Source organism: Phaseolus vulgaris, chromosome 1 (assembly GCF_000499845.2).
Source record: "Phaseolus vulgaris cultivar G19833 chromosome 1, P. vulgaris v2.0, whole genome shotgun sequence".
Taxonomy (NCBI): Eukaryota; Viridiplantae; Streptophyta; class Magnoliopsida; order Fabales; family Fabaceae; genus Phaseolus; species Phaseolus vulgaris.
In genome coordinates this window covers 48139028-48159180 of record NC_023759.2, presented here as the reverse complement: position 1 = coordinate 48159180, position 20153 = coordinate 48139028, and the positions used below count along the sequence as shown (strand labels likewise).

The window sequence follows — 20153 nt, the reverse complement described above, 5'->3', positions numbered from 1 at the left end:
ATAAAATAGCTATCGAATATGGTTGAATAAATATATAATCAGGGTCGCGAACTACTGATTTATTTTCTTTCTTTTTAGTTAGCAGAAACCATCCTTCATTAACATGTTAATCTTATTTTTTAAGACTGAAAAACATTAGACACAATAATTCCCGAATCTGCAGAACAGTATAAGAATATTTCGATATTATGAACGTTATAAAAATGGTCCTGTTTCTTCTAAATAATAAAAAAGATTCCCACTGTTTGGGTGTCCAAATCAACCATATTGTTTCAAAATTTGCACAATAATTATCTTCCTACATGTGGGGAAAACAAATGACAAGTCAACAATTGTCTACATGCATCTGCCCTTTAAAGAAGAACAAATATTAGTTTTACAACTATACACGGAAAGATATTACTATAATAAAAATCAGATTTTAGCAATTTCTTTTTTTAAATTGTAGCTTGGTAAATTATTTTTCTTTTTAATTGTAGTTTGGTACAGGATTGTGAATATATCCACACCCAAGACAAGAAATATAATATGTGTAGTAAATGAGGAATATATATAATTTCAAAATTGTTTTATCTCTTCACGTAAGTTCACATTTTAGCAAAAAATTAATTTTTTTTTAATTGTAATCTGGTGGAGGATTGTCAACATATCAACACTCAGACACGAAAACATCATATATATAGTACATGAGGACATATATATAATTTCAAAATTGTTTCATCTCTTCGTATAATGTTTACATTTCAGCAAAAAATTATTTCTCTTTTCAATTGTAATCTGGTGCAGTGTTGTCAACATATCAACACTCACACATGAAAACATCATATATGCAATACATGAGGACATATATGTAATTTCAAAATTGTTTTATCTTTTTATGTAATATTCACATTTTAGATTTTTCTTTTAGTTGTAATCTGGTGCATGATTGTCAACATATCAACACTCGATGAAAACATTATATATGTAGTACATGAAGACATATATACAATTTCAAAATTACTTTATCTCTACATGTAAAATTCACATTTTAGTAATTTTTTATTTTTTAATTGTAATTTAGTGCAGAATTGTCAACATATCAATACTCTAACATAAAAACAACATATATTTAATACATGGTAGCTTTATATATGATAAATACTAATAAGCAAAGAAAGTAAGATTAGATACTAGTTAGGGGATAAAAAGAACATTTTTATAAGATATAAACAAATATCTATTGAAATAGTCATATAATGTATATTTGTAACTTGTACCACCATTTATATATATAACTTATATAACTATGAGGTAGAGTAGAAGGGTAGAACATACCAGTTATGGTAAAAAAGAAAGAAAGAAAAGGGTGGATAACGCTATGGAGCCAAGAAACTTGACAATGACTAGCTGGGGTTGAGAGCTGTGGAAGATTTCTTATCTGAATTGAACACGTTAATCAACAAAAGTTACATCAGAGGTACAATATTTAATATTTTCTTCTGAATGTTGTTAATATTATATGTTAATGTAGAAAGAGAATAATAGACAAATTTATGTGCAGTTGGGTTGTATGCTATGTTTGTAAAAATGTGTTTGTTTTGGTGTGTCCTGGTGTGGTAGATAAAGAAGGAAGAGAAGGAACTAGAACCAAACAAAAGAAAGCTCCATTATGGATTCTCATCTCTCTTCACCGTTGCTTTCTCCAACTCTCACCGTGCCCTGTCGGAATTCCCTCCTGTTCCGGCCACAGCATCTTCTTCTCCGGTTACTCCCTCAGATTCACCCTCTCTAGTTCCCCCAACAAACTCCAAGGTCCTCCCCATCTTTTCATTTTCCTTTCTTTCTCACTTTCTTCTTTCAAAACTAGAAACAACCAAATGGGAGTTTTCACTTGACCCACAACCTTAACGAACTACTCTATTTCCTTAAGATGTTTTGTCTCTATTTCCTCAAGATGTTTTTACTTCTTTCATTTTTATTTAGCACAAGTAAAGTCGATTCTGGTCCTCTCTTAAATGGTGTTTGAACATGTTCCGGTATATATGGGTTTTGACCTGTGACTTATCATCATGCGTTTTTGAAAATTTGGTTGTCAAGTGTTCAAATTTTATTGCTCTAACTTTGATTAATGTTCTGAATCTCTTTTTAAATATGCTTCTGATGTCAACAGAGCAGTATGCTTTTTTTTCATGACACTGAATCCAACGAGAAAGCAAGCCAGAAAGAAACCATTTTTACTCTTACTTTTATGTCCCACTTCAGTTACCAATACACAATTCGATTTTGATCTATGCTTTTCTATATTATTAATGAACCAATGTGTGGGCATTTAATGGAGGCTATATCAAGGAAGCTTGACTCACATTATTTCCTCTTTCTCTTTCTCTGTTAGTATTTACTCTGATGTGGGCGTAGATTTTAATTTTCATGCTTCTCCAGGCAGTGAAATAATTTCTGATTCAGCCCTGGAATTCAACGTCAGAATGCATATTCTTACTTCTGCATAATCTGTAGTTTAAGGTTTTAAATCTGTGATAAATATTAAATTCTTAGATTCTAAGCTTTCTGAGTCAGAAATTGTCCTTTTGTTCAGTCACGGCATCCCCCAACTTGTTGCACGTTTCAATTTTTTTTGAGAAGGAAGTATGTAGGAAAAGGCAAAGATACGAATAAAAAAATTAAAACGGTTCCTTCCTATGGGCTCTTGTAGAATTTCTCACCTGCTACTCATTTGCTTTGTTCTGTATACATACGTGTATGGGTATATATACGTTTAGTTATCACTACCTAATTACAATGCAGATTCCACACTATATACAGAAAAACCACAAAAAGTGCTGTGTGGAGAGTCACGTTGCAGAGTTGATGGGGCATTTTTCCTCGATGTTCAATGGGTTGGCACGGTCGTTTTCAATGAAGAAAGGAAGAAAGAATGAGAAATGCGGAGGGAGGGAAGCTGCCGAAGCAATGGCAAAGGTGGCTAAGAAGAATGAGATGATGCTGTGTAGCTCTGGCACAGTTCATGTCGATGGTTCAAACAACTTTGCCTCCGTATTCTCCAAAAGAGGTCAGAAAGGAGTGAACCAAGATTGCTGCATAGTGTGGGAGGTATGCATATCTTTATCTTCTTTGTCATATACTTATGGGAGGAATAGTTTTAATTGTGATAATAATGCTTGAGTGAAATTCAATTCAAGCTTACTCATTGTGGTCCCTTTGTTATGTTTTGGTGTTGTTTATAGGAATTTGGATGCCAAGAGGACATGATCTTCTGTGGGATTTTTGATGGGCATGGACCATGGGGTCACTTTGTGGCCAAAAAAGTAAGAGAGTCAATGCCATCATCTTTGCTATGCAACTGGCAAGAGACGCTAGCCCAAACTTCAGTTGATCCTGGTATTGATGTAGAGGAAGGAAAAAAGCAACTATACCGATTCAACGTATGGAAGCACTCTTACTTGAAGACTTGTGCGGCCATTGATCAAGAACTGAAGCAGTACCGCAAGATAGACTCATTTTACAGCGGAACAACTGCCCTATCCATTGTTAGACAGGTAAAAACAAGGACAAAACTTGGTGGTTCCTTAAATGTTTTCCCATGTTGTTTTTCTTATAAAGAAAAAGAGAGTTTCATGGTAGTAATTGGCATACGTAAACAGATCAAGCAAAATGTTTGTAGAGTTGCTTTGAAACTGATCCTTAACCATTCCATGATGACCAGGGTGAACTCATTGTGATAGCAAATGTTGGAGATTCTCGTGCTGTGTTGGCTACAACATCAGATGATGGAAGTTTGGTAGCGGTTCAGCTAACAGTTGATTTCAAGCCCAATTTACCCCGTTAGTTTTGCTCAGTGTGTTTTTGTAATTATGCATTTGTTTTGGCTTCTCATTGTGGTGATGCACAACCTTTGACTGCAGAGGAGGCAGAGAGAATAATTGAGTGCCAGGGGCGTGTGTTCTGCCTAGAGGACGAGCCAGGAGTGCATAGGGTGTGGTTGCCGGATGCAGAGTCTCCAGGACTAGCCATGTCTAGGGCCTTTGGTGACTACTGCATTAAAGGGCATGGCCTAATTTCTGTGCCTGAGGTAACACACAGAAATATAAGTAGCAGAGACCAGTTTGTTGTGGCAGCCACTGATGGGGTGGGGAATCTTGTCCTTGAAACTGTTTTTATGTTTACATCTATTCTGATTGAAATTAATACTTAGCAGCAATGTTAACACATTCTATTGGTTTTGTTTTGTGATGCAGGTTTGGGATGTAATATCTAACAAAGAAGCAGTGGAAATTGTATCTTCAACACCAGATAAAGCTAAGGCAGCTAAACGGTTGGTAGAGTGTGCAGAAGATGCATGGAAACGGAAGAGACGGGGCATTGCCGTGGATGACATTTCAGCAATTTGTCTTTTCTTTCACTCTTTCCTTTAATAAGACCAAGCTAAATATGCTGTAAAATGTCGTAGTTGAAGGATGTTTACTTCATGCACCATTGCTCCATTTAACATAAATTGATTCGAAGTTCATGCTCTTTTTGTTTATCCATAGTTAATGCACTCACTTATATTGCTTATTTAGGTTCACATTTTCAAATATAATCTTTCAATATTTTAGTTGCTAAAATGCACGCAAGCTATAATAAGCTACCTGATGAATCCATATCCATTCCATGCTAAAAAAACACCAACTTATTCCGTTTATTTTGAAATTATATTAGTTTAAAGGGTTAAATATATTTTTATTTATTATATTATAACACCAAATTAATTTTTATTTTGAATTTAAATCAAATTTTAGATCAATAGGTACTAGTATGAAAATGATCTGAATAAGTTCTTTTTTATAGAAATGATTGTTAGTTACTTTTAGTGGATTGATGAAATAAAATCTCAAATTAAATTTATTTCACATATAAAATGATTTATTTTAACATTTTTATACTACAAGCAAGTGAATGATCTAAATTTTAGACAAAAAAATATAAATCAATTTTGTGTTATATGATAGGGATAAAAAAAACATATTTAATTATAATTTAAACTTTTAAAAATAATTAAAATTTTGTTAGAAATTAATTTAACCACTAATTATACCTTAAAACGTATCACCAACTAGTTTCTACTTGTTGTATGTCCAGATAGATGCATTCAAATGTAGCAACTTTGGCGATTTCCAAGTTTAAATTAACAAATGGCCATTAACAATGGAAATTGGATTTTTAAAGAGCACAACAATTGAAAAATTAGAAATAAAGGATCTCCCTGAAGATAAAATTTGCAGAGACCAAAACTTCTCAGATTTTCAAAATTCAAACTCTTATAAATTATTGTCGGCAGGAATTAATGCGTGAATTGCGTCTTGTGATTTTTGAAAAGTGAATTTTTTTACCTGAGTTGAATCACCTCAAATCAATGGTGAAACTTTTTGGGATGAGTGCCAAATGGGATCCACAATGCACAACTCATTTCTTCACTCTTCAAGATAGTAAGTGGTTATAATTTTTTCACACCATTAAAAATACAAATTATTTATTTAATAACTCAAATTAATAATATTTTAATTATATTTATTTTATTTTTTAATTAAAAAATCTAATATATATTATTATATTATTAAAATTGGTTGTTAAATTATTGTATTTTTTTAGTATTGTCAAAATATTTTTTCAGCATTCCAAAACACAACAACGTCTATTAAACGTGGGAAACAACTAGTTACAGTGCAATGTCTTTTAATTAAAAGTTGTCAGAAGAATATTTTAAAGTGAAGCATCCCATTACTTCATCAATTATTTACTAGCTTATTATATATGTTATGGTATGCTTACTAGTAAGTTCTTCAACACCACATTTATTTTCGGTTTGTTGGGAGAAAGTGATTAAAGAAAATTAGAAAGGATATGTAAAGTTGTTTGAGTATTTCTTATTATATATATTTTGTTATTTTATATAATTATATATATTTTGTTTATATTATAATTTTATTTATTGTTTTTATTAATATTATAATTAAATATTTTTTAAATTATTAAATAAATTTATTTAATATTTAATTTTTTATATTGTATATATATAATTATAATAAAAAATATAATAATAATTAAATATTTAATATTATTAATATTTTAAGAATATTAACGTAAAATATTTCTATCCTACTTATATATTCTTCATAATATTTGTATATGTGAGAGGAAAGAAAAATTCATCTATCCCTCTCCTCTCGTCTATACCATCAAATCGATTTTCGACGAAATTAAAAATATATATACAATAGAATCGTAACCATAGAATATGATCTCAATCGAAATGTATTCATTTATCTCTTACACTACGGGGATGGTGAAAACAAATATATTTTACACCCCAAAGGAGCTATAATTTGAAATACCATTGTTTATGATACAAAAGTTCCTATAAAAATGAGAAATGTCTTACCTTTGAATGTAGTTTGAACTATTGATTTACTTAATTGGAAGCAATCAACTAGTTTTACGGCGAAACCTAAAAATCGATTACTGATCCAATTGGAGTACCTCTATAGAATAAACTTCAACAGAAAAAAATGAAGAGTAACGATAGCAAGTGATTGAGTTCAATCATCTTGATTCACACAAAGAATCTTCTCACTTTATCATCTATTCTGTCACTCCATCCATGGATCCAAACACAGTATAAAATAAAATTGAAAAATATTTAATCTAAATGTTTAGAAAAATTACATGCGACAAGTTGATAGACACGTTATGTTATTGTTTTGTTAGTTATTAATAATTGCAGACAGTACAACAATGAATGTATGAAGAAATTAGATTGTGACTTTAATTAGACATTGATGTTGCGTTGAAATTAACCCAACTTTTAATAGCCAACAAACATCCACAATTCATTAAAAAAACTACAACTCAAACTATTTTATCTGATTAATTACCACTAATTAATTAATATATCTTCTATTTTTTTTATACACACAGACAATCAATTGTCTTACTACATAGTTATTTTAGTTAAATCTCGTTCTCAATATTTTATATCATAAGAATCAATAATTTAAATCCATATATAATCAATTATTCTCAAGTGTTCTACACATACACATCCGCTTTAACAGAAAATAAACCGTTAACTATATTTTAAATTATTACTTTTTATAAATAGTTGTTAAAGAAATAAAGTCATCTAACTCTTGAATATTTATCATTTTAGTTAAATATTTGTAAAATGGGTACGTTTTCTAATATATTTTTTATAATTAGTCAATTATTCTTTTAGTTAAAAGGATAAAGTAAGAGAGATAAATACTTAAATTATGAAATTAATGGTTTAATATCTTTGTGTCGTTTCTATGTAATAATTTTTTGGAATAAAGTTCTAAAAAATATTTAATTATTATTCAACATTTCAATATTGATAGATTATAATTCATTTTCACTGTTGATTACTACAATAAATAATAAAAATAAATAATAATTTTTTTATGGTAAATTAACACGTAAAAGCTATGTTTTTTTATATTCTTCGGTTGAAAAACATTAGCCATAAACAATTTGAAAAATTGATGTACAGCTCTATTTTTATTATATTTGTTTAGAAAAAATATAGTAAATAATAAATCTATAGTATATTAATAACTTAATGTAAGTTTAGTTTAAATATAACTTTCTTATAAGTGAATACAATAAACTACCAAATGTGCATTTTAACTTTGGAAGAATATAAAAACATTAAAAACAATACATAGTAATAAACTTCTACCCAAACTATAAAATATATGTTTTTTTAATTGAAATTATATAATAGTTTGACATGCTGGTCTCCTCTAATTATTGGATTGGTGATTTAAATGAGACGATAGTAGGTTAAATAACTCAAATTATTAAGTCTAACCTTTTTTTATATTTATAAATTTTTTATATGTGGTTAAATTTTTAAAATTAAACTAAATAAATAATTGAAAACATCAAAATTTTATTTTAATCGTCAACTAAAAAAAGATTATCGTATTAATGATTTTTTTTCTTATTTCTTATCTTTTCTCTTATATCTCATTCTAATACGTTTGAATTAATCTCAAACGTGTTTCAACCTAGAAAAAAAATAGATTCATCAGAAATGTTCGAATATAAAACAGAAAAGGAGAATAATAATAATAATAATATATTTCCTTTATTAAGTTAAGGAAGAGGGAAATATACTAATTTATAAATAACTTTTTATTTAAGTTGTTAAAGTTTTCACTGAGTTGACTTTTCTGTCCGTACCAACACTTCCGTGATAAACTGTGAATTGATTATAGTGTGTTAAAGAAACAGTGTGTTTACATACATTTAAGATAATACAATATATTTATTATTTACGTTAGTATTTAATATTTGTTTAGAAAATGTATTTAAAAATGAACTTAAAAGGTAAATAGTATTTACATTTGTGAAAATGGCTTTAACTGGGTACTTAATTGGTAGTATACCAGGAAAAGAGAGTGGCTCACAACCAAGTCAGAGAGACAAAAATGAAGGACTAAAGCATAATTTAAAAAACAAAAAATAGTGACAAAACAACAACCTAGTGGTCCCAGAATTAATGGAGAGATGAAACCCCGAGTTATCACGATAAAATGAAAGAAGGAGACATTGAAAAGAGTTAGTAATAAACTCATTATAGCGTGAAAGGGAGAGCGACAATAGAGAAAAGATGGGACGGAGTGGACGTGTGCTGAGAATATTCACTTCATTTGAATTGCAGTTTCGAATCCGGGACACTCTCCCTCGGTGTCTTATCACTCATGAAATGATAACGTACCATCTGATAAGTAATCGTACTTATCAAATAATAGCAGGTACTTATGTCTGATGGGTCAGTAGAAAAAGATAGACTCCTCTGTACAACACATCGAAGATAGCGAGTCCAAGTCTCTCTCCATTCTCTCTCTCTCTCTCTTCCTCTCCTCTTCTTATCTGCAGCTTTTCAAACCCTAGAATTTCTCGAACTTGGAGCTTCTGTAATCTTCAAGAACCACTAAATCCTTGAGAAATTCTAGGCTGTGGAGCCTCCCTGGGTTCAGTTTTGACGTTGAGGTTGCATGCTTCATCCCTGATTCGTCTCTGTTTGTGGGGAATTATGTTATGTCGTTTTCTATAGTCTTGATTTCTTGTTCTTGTTTTTCTTTCTTTGGCGTGTTGTGTGTTTGAAGATCGGAGTTCGAGGATCGAGATTTTTGGTGCTTTCCAGATTTGAGGAGCAGCTATGACTTCTTTGAGCCGAGAATTAGTGTTCTTGATACTCCAATTTTTGGAGGAGGAGAAGTTCAAGGACTCCGTGCACAGGTAAGCGAGTATGCTTTGAATTTTTCCTTTATTCTTTTTAGCTGCTGTTTTGTGTTTGTTCTCCTTATCTCTTCTTCTTCCTCTTTTTCCGTGCAAGTTCTATCATGTAAAATGAAACTAGGCAGCAATAGTGCAACAAAGCAGAGGAAAATCTTGAAATGCTAAAACTTTTCTTTTATTCTTGTTAATAATGGGTACACTGCTTATTGAAATTTCAAGTGTCATTAGAAATTGGTGGTTTGTCTAAGGAGAAATCATTGTATGGCATGAGATCAACACATGTTTATGGTTTTGGCCATTCTTCATATAATTTGGCTGTTTCGTGGAAATTGGCCTAAACCTTGTGTGGTGGTCTTGGCCCACTTAATTTCTCCGGTGTATCCTAATTTTGTTAAATTAAAAATGCACACGTGGTTAAAAAATAACAATATTTGCTCACATGTCGCTTTCTAATTTGGGGAACTTGCGGATGCAACAAAAGGAAACACATGATTTATTTATCTGCTTGTGGAAATGCTTTCATCCGAGGATTTAAATTGCCGTCCCTGTTTTATCGCAATCCTTGATTTTGTGAAAAACTGTGGACAAATGCAGCCAATACCGCCGATGAGATAGATCCCTAAAATGTTGAAATTGGAGCTGCAATTTCTGTTTGCGAACCTTATTTTAAAACCTTGCTTTCAGCTTAAGCTATGATGTTTTAGATGGTGAATTGTATTCAAAATTAGCTAAAAATAATAGAGAAATGAGAGGAAGAATGTTTTCAAATTTGTCTTAAGGCTGACGGATATCCTTGTAATGTTATAATCCAAGAAGCTTATAATTTGGATGTGGGTGAATGAATTATAGAGCCATGTGCCAGTGAATTATCTGGTTGACATCTGTATCATAAAAATACTATTTACAACTACCGAGTTCTGTGTCGAGAGTCAATCATCCTTAATAATCAGGGTTAGTAGGTTTTAATTAACTGTCACTGTCCTCGCTGTTGCGACAATTTTCAAGTTTTCTGTATTCACAATTGTTACGGGTTTGGAAGTATTTGTTACCACGTTGCGACTACAGTTACCTTAAAATCACCTTAAAATTGGGAAGAACAAAATATATTGCACTTCTTTTTCTGGCAGTTGCTCTAGATGGTTTTCTGAAATTGAAAATCAATGAATTACTTGAATACGATGGCTGAACGCCTAAATGTTACGAGGTTTCTTTTTGTGTAGAAAGGCTAAGGTGCATAATCACTTAAAGTGGAATTTAGATAATGATAAAATTAATCGGAAACTCTTTCTCTTCGTTTGCTAAACACTTCCTCCTATTTTTTACATTATCATTGCTGATTATTTCTTTGTTAAATGTTTGTTTTTTGGTTCAGGCTTGAGAAAGAATCTGGCTTTTTCTTCAATATGAAGTACTTTGAGGAAAAAGTACAGGCTGGTGAATGGGAAGAACTTGAGAAGTACTTAACAGGGTTTACTAAAGTTGACGATAATAGATACTCCATGAAAATATTCTTTGAAATCAGGAAGCAAAAATATCTGGAAGCACTTGATAGGTATCTATTAACTGGAATTGCTTAGGGATTTTCTAATGATGTTTGTGCTTATGATGGTGGTACTTCACATGTTTTTTTTGTGCTGTTAAATTAGGAAAGACAAGGCAAAGGCTGTTGAGATATTAGTGGGTGATTTAAAAATTTTCTCCACCTTCAATGAGGAACTATACAAAGAAATCACCCAGCTTTTAACTCTTAGTAATTTCAGGTATTATCTTGAACATATGGTCTAATATAATACAGCATTGATTTTGGCACCTTTGAAAATGATTTCAGTCAAACGTCAATACTCTTGAATCTTGATTAACACTCGTGAAAGAATAGAAGTATGGAGTTTGTGAAGAACTAAGTTTACCAAATTGTGTCATGTTGCCTTTTATGACCGGTAGACCTACAAGATTATTTAACTTGTAAGATTATTTTGTTTTCCCTTTGCATTTTAAATTTCAGGGAAAATGAGCAGCTGTCCAAGTATGGTGACACCAAAACTGCTCGAGGGATCATGTTGATAGAGCTAAAAAAGCTAATAGAAGCAAATCCTCTTTTCCGTGACAAACTTATCTTCCCTACCCTTAGGTCATCAAGATTGCGGACGTTGATCAATCAAAGGTGTAAATGCTGTAGTTGTAGATTTATTCATTATGTCATATACTAAAATAGATGTGAGTTTATAATTTCAACTGATTCTATTTCTCTCTCCTGACTAGACTTTACTGTTTTTCTTAATTCACTTTTTCATAGTTAAGTGGCTTCTTTTCTACTTGGCAAATGCAAAACTAAGTGTGACTTTTTGCCTTCTAGAACGTACAAATATTTTACACCTGATAGACTTTTGTGTATGGTTTTAGTTGATTATATGTTGTTTATTATCGATTAGATATATTTGTTTTTTAACTAGTTATTTCTTGCCTTTTCATTTCTTAACCAATTTGTGTCCCTAATCAATGCAGTTTAAACTGGCAGCACCAGCTTTGCAAAAACCCTAGGCCAAACCCAGATATAAAGACTTTATTCATCGACCACACATGTACACCTCCTAATGGTCCTCTAGCACCTACACCTGTCAATCTTCCAATTGCTGCCGTTGCAAAGCCTGCAGTTTATAATTCAATTGGAGCTCATGGTGTATGATATCTTTCATTTCATAAAATGGGTTTCTTATATTTTTAATTAATAACAATGTAAGTTACCATATTTATTAATAAATCAATACTTTGTTTCCATTTTGTTTTATATAGCCCTTTCTCCCTGCCGCAGCAACTGCTAATGCTAGTGCTTTGGCTGGTTGGATGGTCAATGCCTCAGCTTCATCATCTGTCCAAGCAGCTGTTGTCACAGCATCAACCATGCCTGTCCTACAGAATCAAGGTTAAAATCCCATTCTCTTCCCCCACAACCTTTTAAAAATTCTGTTGTTACCTTATTTTTGTCTATACATATCATAGTAAGTTTTATTAAATTTTGCATGTTACACACTGTAGACTTTTTCACTCATTTACCTTCATTTCAAAATAATTATCGTTATTGGACTGACAGCTAAACTTTTATTTAATTGGATATGCCATCAAGATAATTTTGCTTCGAATTCTACATATTTAGTAATCCAGCGAAAGATGATTTCATAACTTTAATGCTCAGCCATTTTGTAAACAGTGTCTATCCTGAAGCATCCAAGAACACCTCCAATAACTTCTGGCATGGTTGATTATCAGAATGCTGATCATGAGCAGTTAATGAAAAGACTCCGGCCTGCTCCTTCTCCAGAGGAGGTAATTTTGATAATTTTTCTGTTTAATTTTAATGTGATCTGGGTATTCTTGAAGCCAATGATTTTTCTGCTCCAAAGCTGTATAGGACTCCTGATTTTGTACTGTTTGGTGATTTTTTGTTACTATGATTCATATCTATTCTTTTAGGTTTCCTATCCTGCCACTCGACAAGCCTCTTGGTCACTGGATGATCTACCAAGAACAGTGGCAATGACATTGCAGCAAGGATCCTCTGTGACAAGCATGGACTTTCATCCTTCGAACCAAACCTTTCTTCTTGGTAATTTCTATCTTTATTGCAGTTTGTGTAATATCTTGCTCTAACATACTGACAAAAACATAATGACATATTTCTGTTGAGCAGTTGGTTCTAGCAATGGTGAAATTACACTTTGGGAACTTGGGTTGCGAGATAGGTTGGTCACAAAGCCGTTCAAGATATGGGATAAATCAGTGTGCTCATTACCATTTCAGGTTTTTAATTTCATTTTTCGAGGAGTTTTTATACTGTACAATATTTGCTTTTCTATAGTACCCTTGGTTATGGTCTAACCAGACAATAAGTGTATTGTTGTGGTGGTCACTGGTGCTTGATAATTCAAATCCTTTGGAATTTTATAGTTTTAATTTTCTCAGGCAGCTATGGTCAAAGATGCACCTATTTCTGTCAGTCGTGTTACATGGAGCCTGGATGGAAATTTTGTGGGTATGTGATGTCCTTAAAACCATTTTGAAACTGGCACAATAAAATTTCTTACTGTTTTCTTTACTGAAGGTGTTGCATTTACTAGACATTTGATTCACTTGTATTCGTACATTGGATCAAATGAGCTGGCTCAGCGCATAGAGGTGAGATTATTCTTTCTTTTAAGAAGTAACCAAAATTGTGTTTGCAATTTGTTTTACATTGCTTGCCAATGCAGGTTGATGCCCATATTGGTGGTGTTAATGACTTGGCATTTGCACATCCAAATAAACAACTCTGTATTGTGACTTGTGGAGATGATAAGTTGGTAAAGGTGCATAAATCTACTCCTTGCAATTTTAGATTATGCATACATTTGTTACATTGTCTAAAGAAGAGACTCTTAATAGGTGTGGGATTTGACTGGACGGAAACTATTTAACTTTGAGGGGCATGAGGCACCTGTATATTCTATCTGTCCTCATCACAAGGACAACATTCAGGTAGAAGGATTATATGACATGTTTTCTCTATCAGTCTATTCTTTGGATTTTGTAGGAGTTGTAATTTGATTCTAGCAAAGCCCAAGAGTCCTCCTTGTATTTACATGAGTTATGTGTACATTTGTCCATGATTGAATTATTCTTGTAAACACATTTGATGTTATGTTACTAAATGTTGTCAGTGTAACATTGCAGTTTGTATTTTCAACTGCCATTGATGGCAAAATAAAAGCCTGGTTGTACGATAATATGGGCTCTAGGGTTGACTATGATGCCCCAGGCCATTGGTATACCACACTGCTCTATAGTGCTGATGGAAGTAGGTAAGAAGGATTTGGGTTTGGATTAAGTGAGATTTATTATTAAATGGAACTGTATTAACATGTTCCCTATTTATCCTCTCTTATTTCTATAGACTGTTTTCCTGTGGGACTAGTAAAGACGGAGAGTCCTTTCTTGTTGAATGGAATGAAACTGAAGGAGCTATTAAGAGAACATACAATGGGTTCAGAAAGAAATCTCCTGGTGTTGTGCAGTTTGACACAACCCAAAATCGCTTCTTGGCTGCTGGTGAAGATGGCCAAATCAAATTTTGGGAGATTGACAGCATTAATCTTCTAACAAGCACTGATGCAGAGGGTGGATTACAGGTGGATTTAACTTTTTTTTTTTTAATATAGCTTACACTTTATAAAGACACCATATATAATTTTATGAATCTAGTCAGGCCCTTCCACTCTTGAGATTCAACAAAGAAGGAAGTCTTCTTGCTGTCACTACTGCAGACAATGGATTCAAAATTCTTGCTAATGTCAGTGGTCTTAGATCCTTAAGAACAGTTGAAACTCCAGGATTTGAAACACTGAGGTCATCTATTGACTCTGCTGCAATCAAGGTTGTGATATATTTCTTCACCTTTTCTTTGATTTAGATATTTAGATCTAAATACATATTAATACTGCCCATATGGTTTATGATATCTAGGCATCTGTCTCTTCTGCTGTTAATGTTAGTCTTGTCAACTGTAAAGTAGAAAGGAGCTCACCTGTCAGGCCTTCTCCAATTCTTGTATGAATCTCCCTGTGAACTACCCTTCTACTGATTATGATGTTAGCATGATGACAATGATATACTAGTCATAGCTTAACAATTACGCAAGCATATTAGATCAGCTTCATCCTTTTCTTCAAGTATGCTTAATTCCACTGTGCCATGCCCTTGCATACCGTGGAGGACTGACCATCTTTTGGATATTTATATTATTTGATGCCTGTATTTCTGTGTGAAATCATATTTGGTTGATTATATTTTCTGGAGTTACTTTATTGGTCTTGAATTATGTACTTTATTGGTTGAAATCATAATACCTTTCTCAACTCATGATTGATTTTTCCATTTTCAATGAAGAATAGAGGAGTTGATCCCACAGGTCGAAATGCAGAGAAACCTAGAACTGTGGAAGAGGGAATAGATAGAGGTAAACCATGGCAGCTGGCTGAAATTGTTGATCCTGTTCAATGTCAGTCAGTTACGATGCCGGACAGTACAGATTCTTCCAGCAAGGTTTGTTGATTGTATTAGAGTGTGATTGCCATTTTGTACTGACAATTTTGTTACTGTGAACTTCTTTAACTCTTAAGAGTCATACATAGGTTGTTCGACTTTTGTATACAAACTCTGGTGCTGGTCTATTGGCACTTGGTTCAAATGGTGTTCAGAAGCTGTGGAAGTGGTCTCGTAGTGAACAAAATCTCAATGGGAAGGTAATGATAATCTCTCTCTAATCCTTACTTTTCTGTATGCTCGTGATTACTTCCTTTCTTTCAATAGAGAACATAATTCTCAAGCTTATATGATTTTAGGCAACTGCCAGCGTTGTTCCACAGCATTGGCAACCCAGCAGTGGTCTTCTTATGACTAATGATGTCTCAGGTGTCAACCTTGATGAAGCTGTTCCTTGCATTGCACTCTCAAAGAATGACTCATATGTTTTGTCTGCCTGTGGTGGAAAGGTTTCGTTATTTAACATGATGACATTCAAGGTACATGTCCGGAGATACAACCACAATATTTCATTCAGCTGCTAAGCTTACTGTTTACTCATGTCTTTTTTTTTTCCTTGTAGGTAATGACAACATTCATGCCACCACCCCCTGCCTCTACCTTTCTGGCTTTCCACCCTCAAGATAATAACATCATAGCCATTGGGATGGAGGATTCAGCAATTTACATTTATAATGTTAGAGTGGATGAGGTTTTTACTATCTTTAACTGTTTTCTTCTTTTTAAGCATTATGCTATTATTTTTTAAATTATCTTATTTTCTCTTGGGAGTATCTTCTAGGTGAAATCCAAATTGAAGGGTCACCAAAAGCGAATTACTGGTTTCGCCTTTTCAACCTTCCTTAACATCCTGGTTTCATCTGGTGGTGATGCTCAAGTATGTCGTTAATTGTTTTCCTTTGATTTTAGATTCAATGATTTGGAAAGCCTATCTGCATAATGATTTGTTTGGGGATATCTCTTAGTTACCCATCTTTGGATTGTTGTAATTATTCAATGTTACCTGAGATAAGATAATAGGATACCCTTTATTGGAGATCTCATGTCGACTAAAGACATACTTAAATTATAATATATAAGTGAGTGCAGATCTTACTTTACAAACTGACTGATTTTATGAGATTAAGTTAGATTTATAGTTCATTTACTAAAAAGATATTAGAGTCAATCTTAACGAGAGTTGTTGGGCCTATTGAACTGATATATTCCTACACTCGTAATGTTGACTAAGATATGATCAAATTATAATATATAATTGACTGCACACTCAATTTACAAGCCAACTTTCTAGAAATGTTGTATTTTCTGGACTAAAAGGAAATTGAATCACAATTAACTTCATTTCATTTTTATACAAGGTACCAATACATAATTTTCTGTTCTGTATCATTTTTCTTTTTTGTTTAAGTTTACTTTACTGAAATAATTTCCGTACAGCTCTGTGTATGGAGCATTGATACATGGGAGAAAAGAAAATCAGTTCCTATACAACTGCCAGCAGGAAAGGCTCCTTTAGGTGATACTCGTGTGCAGTTCCATTCAGACCAAATCCGGCTACTGGTAGCCCATGAGACTCAGTTGGCAATATATGACGCCTCTAAAATGGATCGGATTCGGCAGGTAAAGAGAATTTTTCTATATGGCATTATTGCTTCTTGTTGCTGTCAAAACTTGAAATTGAGATAACTTGCTGCAGTGGGTGTTAGGAACCAAGAATTATAAAGAGAAGAAAAGAAAGGTTTTTATTGAATAAAAAGAAAAGAACAAGAAATAGGAGAGCACTCTCTCCTCCAAGAGTTTCCCCTTCACAAAGAGCTAAAGCTCAATCTACAAAAATATTACACACTCCCCCTCCCCTCTCCTTCTTTCTTATTTATATCTAACTAGCAAATCAAATAACAAACTTATGACTATTCTAATTCTAACTAACTCCTCCTCTATGTGTTAACCTAACAGTGGGTTCCTCAAGATGTTCTGGCTGCTCCCATATCATATGCAGCTTATTCCTGCAATAGTCAGTTAATATACGCTACATTTTGCGATGGAAACACTGGGGTTTTTGATGCCGACAGCTTGAGACTGAGATGTCGTATTGCACTATCCACGTACTTTTCACCTGCGACTTTAAGTGTGTAAGTTTCTGTCCAGTACATGAAACCCAATGAAATTTATGTGACCCTTTACTGTTTCAAAACATTGAAATTTATTCAAGGATGTATTGTGAAGTCTTATTGTCATTTCATGATATCGTGATTTGCAAAATCCTTGGATTGAAACTGAATATGGGAATGATATTGTGTAATTCTTATTGCAGGAACCAATCTGTGTATCCTGTTGTTGTTGCGGCTCATCCAGCAGAGCCCAATCAATTTGCCGTTGGATTGACAGATGGGTCCGTGAAAGTGATAGAGCCCTGTGAATCAGAAGGTAAATGGGGAACCAGTCCACCTATGGATAATGGAATGATGAACGGTAGGACAGCTTCATCATCTACAACAAACAACCACACACCCGATCAGGCACAAAGATAAGAACATTCATTGTACCATACCAGCATATTCTTTCCATCTGTAATTTGATCACCTTAGATTTTTAGATTTTTATCCCTCCCATTTGTCCCTAATCAAGGTCTTCTCAGGGTCAATTTAGACATAAAAGTGGCAAATATATAGCAGCAGCAGGCTCATGTCTTGTATACCTAAATTGGATCTACTCAACTGGATTACATTATTTATACTGCATTGTAGTGTACCTCTTACTTGCAACAATGTGAGTCCTGCCCATTGTCCTGCAATGACTTTCCAGAAAGTTATTTGTGAAAGCGTGTTTGAATTTGAAAGGAGTAGATTTGAATTTTAGATAATTATATTATTTGTATTACTATAAATAATTAAATTTTAATTTATTATTATTATTATTTTTATATTTATCTTATTATTATTTACTATTTTTATTCTTATATAAAAATTATAAACAATTATACTCTCCTTCTTTAATATTTAACTGTTATAGTCATGACCAAGATCATTCAACACACCAAGCGCAGCTTTCCTATTTTTCCACTGAAGAAAAAAAATGACATTTTTTAGTTTATATTTCTAAGACAAAGGTATTACAGAATTAAAAAAAAAATCCATTTCATTAAATATTCCAACAGTAGAATGAAAATTGTGCTCATTCTATTATAAGATATCCAAACAATGGAAAAAGAATTGTGGTCAAGAGTGATGTTATTTGACAAGCTTCTTTACGGATGAACCCTGACACTAAGGACTCTCAAGCTTTTTAGTACAATAATCATAATTCAAATACATGTCTTGCACATTACTCCTCATCTATCAAATTCGACTTTTCTTTCGTTCAACACCTTATCACCTCCATAAATTTAGTATTTTCAAAAAGGCTCTTATGTAATATTTATAATTGTGTAATCCGTGTTTTTCAAATTTGAAATTAACTTACAGATTACATAATTCGAAAGTACTTTTTTCAGATGCATTAATAGTTTTTGAATTACATAATTTAGAAGGATTATGTAATCCATAAGTCTTTTTTCATTACATAATCTAGAAGGATTATGTAATTCATAAGTCTTTTTTCAAGTGTATTTATGAATTACATATCAAATTGAAACTTTTGGATTACATAATTTAGAATATTATTTTTTAAAAATGTATTTTAAATTACATAATTAAGCTATTTTCAAATTCGATATTAACTTCTAAAATTACCTAATCTAAAATATGGAAGTGACACAAAAAAGATAAAAATATATTTTTACATATTTTGTATGGAATGAGAGAAAAATAATATATGGAGACGGAAGAAACAACCATCAAATTCTTGCTCATAGTTGGAGTTATGGGTTTAGCAAGCATCAAGGCCGAATTCGTGGTAGTGGGCCTTTCGCCATTCCAATCCACTGGAGCTCCATCCGAGGCCCAGGCCATGGTCTTGTTCCTCAGCATCCTGGGCTTTTGCTTTCTGCACTAAATCATTTGGGACCTGTACTCTATCACTTAAGTAAAATGATAAAAATACTCTTATTTGATTTTTAAAAATTCTAAGGGTTTTGGCTCCGACGGCTGTAGAGTGCAAAATTTGGATGTTCTGAGTTCTTTCTGCAAGTCGTGACTGTCGTTGATCGTTCATCAGTGTTTGCTGTTGTTTTTAGTTCCAGAATTTGGTTTGCAAAATTTTCTCAAAAAGTAGCTTTTATATTATTTTTCTGGAATATTTTCGGAATGAAATTTCCATTATGAATTAGGAATCTAGAATTCAAAACTAATATTCAGGATTTCTGATTCTAAAAAGTTTTCCATTACCAAAATCTCTTGTAAATTTACAAAGCTAGAATGCTAATAACTCTCTTCCGAAACATCATTTCCAGAATTATTTTTTCTGAAAAATTACATAATACACACAAAATGTTTCCTTATTCATTATTCTAAAAAGTGAAGTCTTTCTGAAACCCAATTTTCGAAAGAAAGTACCTTTACATTTTATCCATATTTAATCATACATTTTTACCTGAATCACCTGATCCAAGCTTTCAAAGAAATGAAAGAATCTAAAATCTCTTAATGCAGCAACACGTGTCGAAGATATGAAGCATGAGATTGTTAAAGAAATGAAGAACAGCAAATAATTGGAACACCACTTATGGAAATGGGAGCACCTTAAAGAAGCAAGTCCGGCCCCATAATGTAGTGCCATTTTACTCATAACACTCATAATAATTAATTATTCACTAAATAAATATATTATCCATCTCAATT

General features: G+C 32.6%; 2 protein-coding genes across 6 annotated transcripts; both read left to right on the top strand.

Moving 5' to 3' along the window:
- The first annotated feature begins 1242 nt into the window (after positions 1-1242).
- Positions 1243-4512, top strand: LOC137814926 (probable protein phosphatase 2C 73). 4 transcript variants are annotated; one of them, XM_068617881.1, is made up of 7 exons: positions 1292-1459; positions 1603-1794; positions 2785-3090; positions 3225-3536; positions 3704-3821; positions 3903-4126; positions 4236-4512. In XM_068617881.1, the coding sequence occupies exons 3-7, from the start codon at positions 2848-2850 to the stop codon at positions 4410-4412; spliced, it is 1074 nt and encodes a 357-aa protein (XP_068473982.1). In that variant the 5' UTR covers positions 1292-1459; positions 1603-1794; positions 2785-2847; the 3' UTR covers positions 4413-4512. The 4 variants fall into 4 exon arrangements, with proteins under 4 accessions (XP_068473984.1, XP_068473982.1, XP_068473983.1 ...); XM_068617882.1 differs by having other exon boundaries at positions 1301-1459; positions 1544-1794; positions 2803-3090; XM_068617880.1 differs by having other exon boundaries at positions 1356-1459; positions 1544-1794.
- A 4175-nt stretch (positions 4513-8687) lies between these two features.
- Positions 8688-18214, top strand: LOC137814924 (topless-related protein 3-like). 2 transcript variants are annotated; one of them, XM_068617878.1, is made up of 26 exons: positions 8688-9054; positions 9171-9303; positions 10676-10855; positions 10950-11063; positions 11306-11464; positions 11806-11980; positions 12094-12223; positions 12509-12624; positions 12772-12904; positions 12989-13098; positions 13261-13330; positions 13400-13473; positions 13548-13643; positions 13720-13812; positions 14008-14135; positions 14228-14462; positions 14540-14707; positions 14797-14880; positions 15220-15375; positions 15465-15575; positions 15675-15854; positions 15938-16066; positions 16157-16252; positions 16813-16995; positions 17332-17507; positions 17690-18214. In XM_068617878.1, exons 2-26 carry the CDS (start codon positions 9224-9226, stop codon positions 17904-17906), a joined length of 3393 nt encoding a protein of 1130 aa, XP_068473979.1. In that variant the 5' UTR covers positions 8688-9054; positions 9171-9223; the 3' UTR covers positions 17907-18214. The 2 variants fall into 2 exon arrangements, with proteins under 2 accessions (XP_068473979.1, XP_068473980.1); XM_068617879.1 differs by lacking the exon at positions 14797-14880.
- Positions 18215-20153: the final 1939 nt, after the last annotated feature.

Excerpts from the sequence above, each read along its gene's own strand:
- LOC137814926 (XM_068617883.1), top strand. The coding sequence starts at position 2,848 with ATGGGGCATTTTTCCTCGATGTTCAATGGGTTGGCACGGTCGTTTTCA. Across the intron at positions 3,537-3,703 it reads CCCTATCCATTGTTAGACAG|GGTGAACTCATTGTGATAGC; the intron begins GTAAAAACAAGG and ends CATGATGACCAG. Across the intron at positions 4,127-4,235 it reads TTGTGGCAGCCACTGATGGG|GTTTGGGATGTAATATCTAA; the intron begins GTGGGGAATCTT and ends TTTGTGATGCAG.
- LOC137814924 (XM_068617878.1), top strand. The coding sequence starts at position 9,224 with ATGACTTCTTTGAGCCGAGAATTAGTGTTCTTGATACTCCAATTTTTG. Across the intron at positions 16,067-16,156 it reads ATAATGTTAGAGTGGATGAG|GTGAAATCCAAATTGAAGGG; the intron begins GTTTTTACTATC and ends AGTATCTTCTAG. Across the intron at positions 16,996-17,331 it reads AAATGGATCGGATTCGGCAG|TGGGTTCCTCAAGATGTTCT; the intron begins GTAAAGAGAATT and ends TTAACCTAACAG.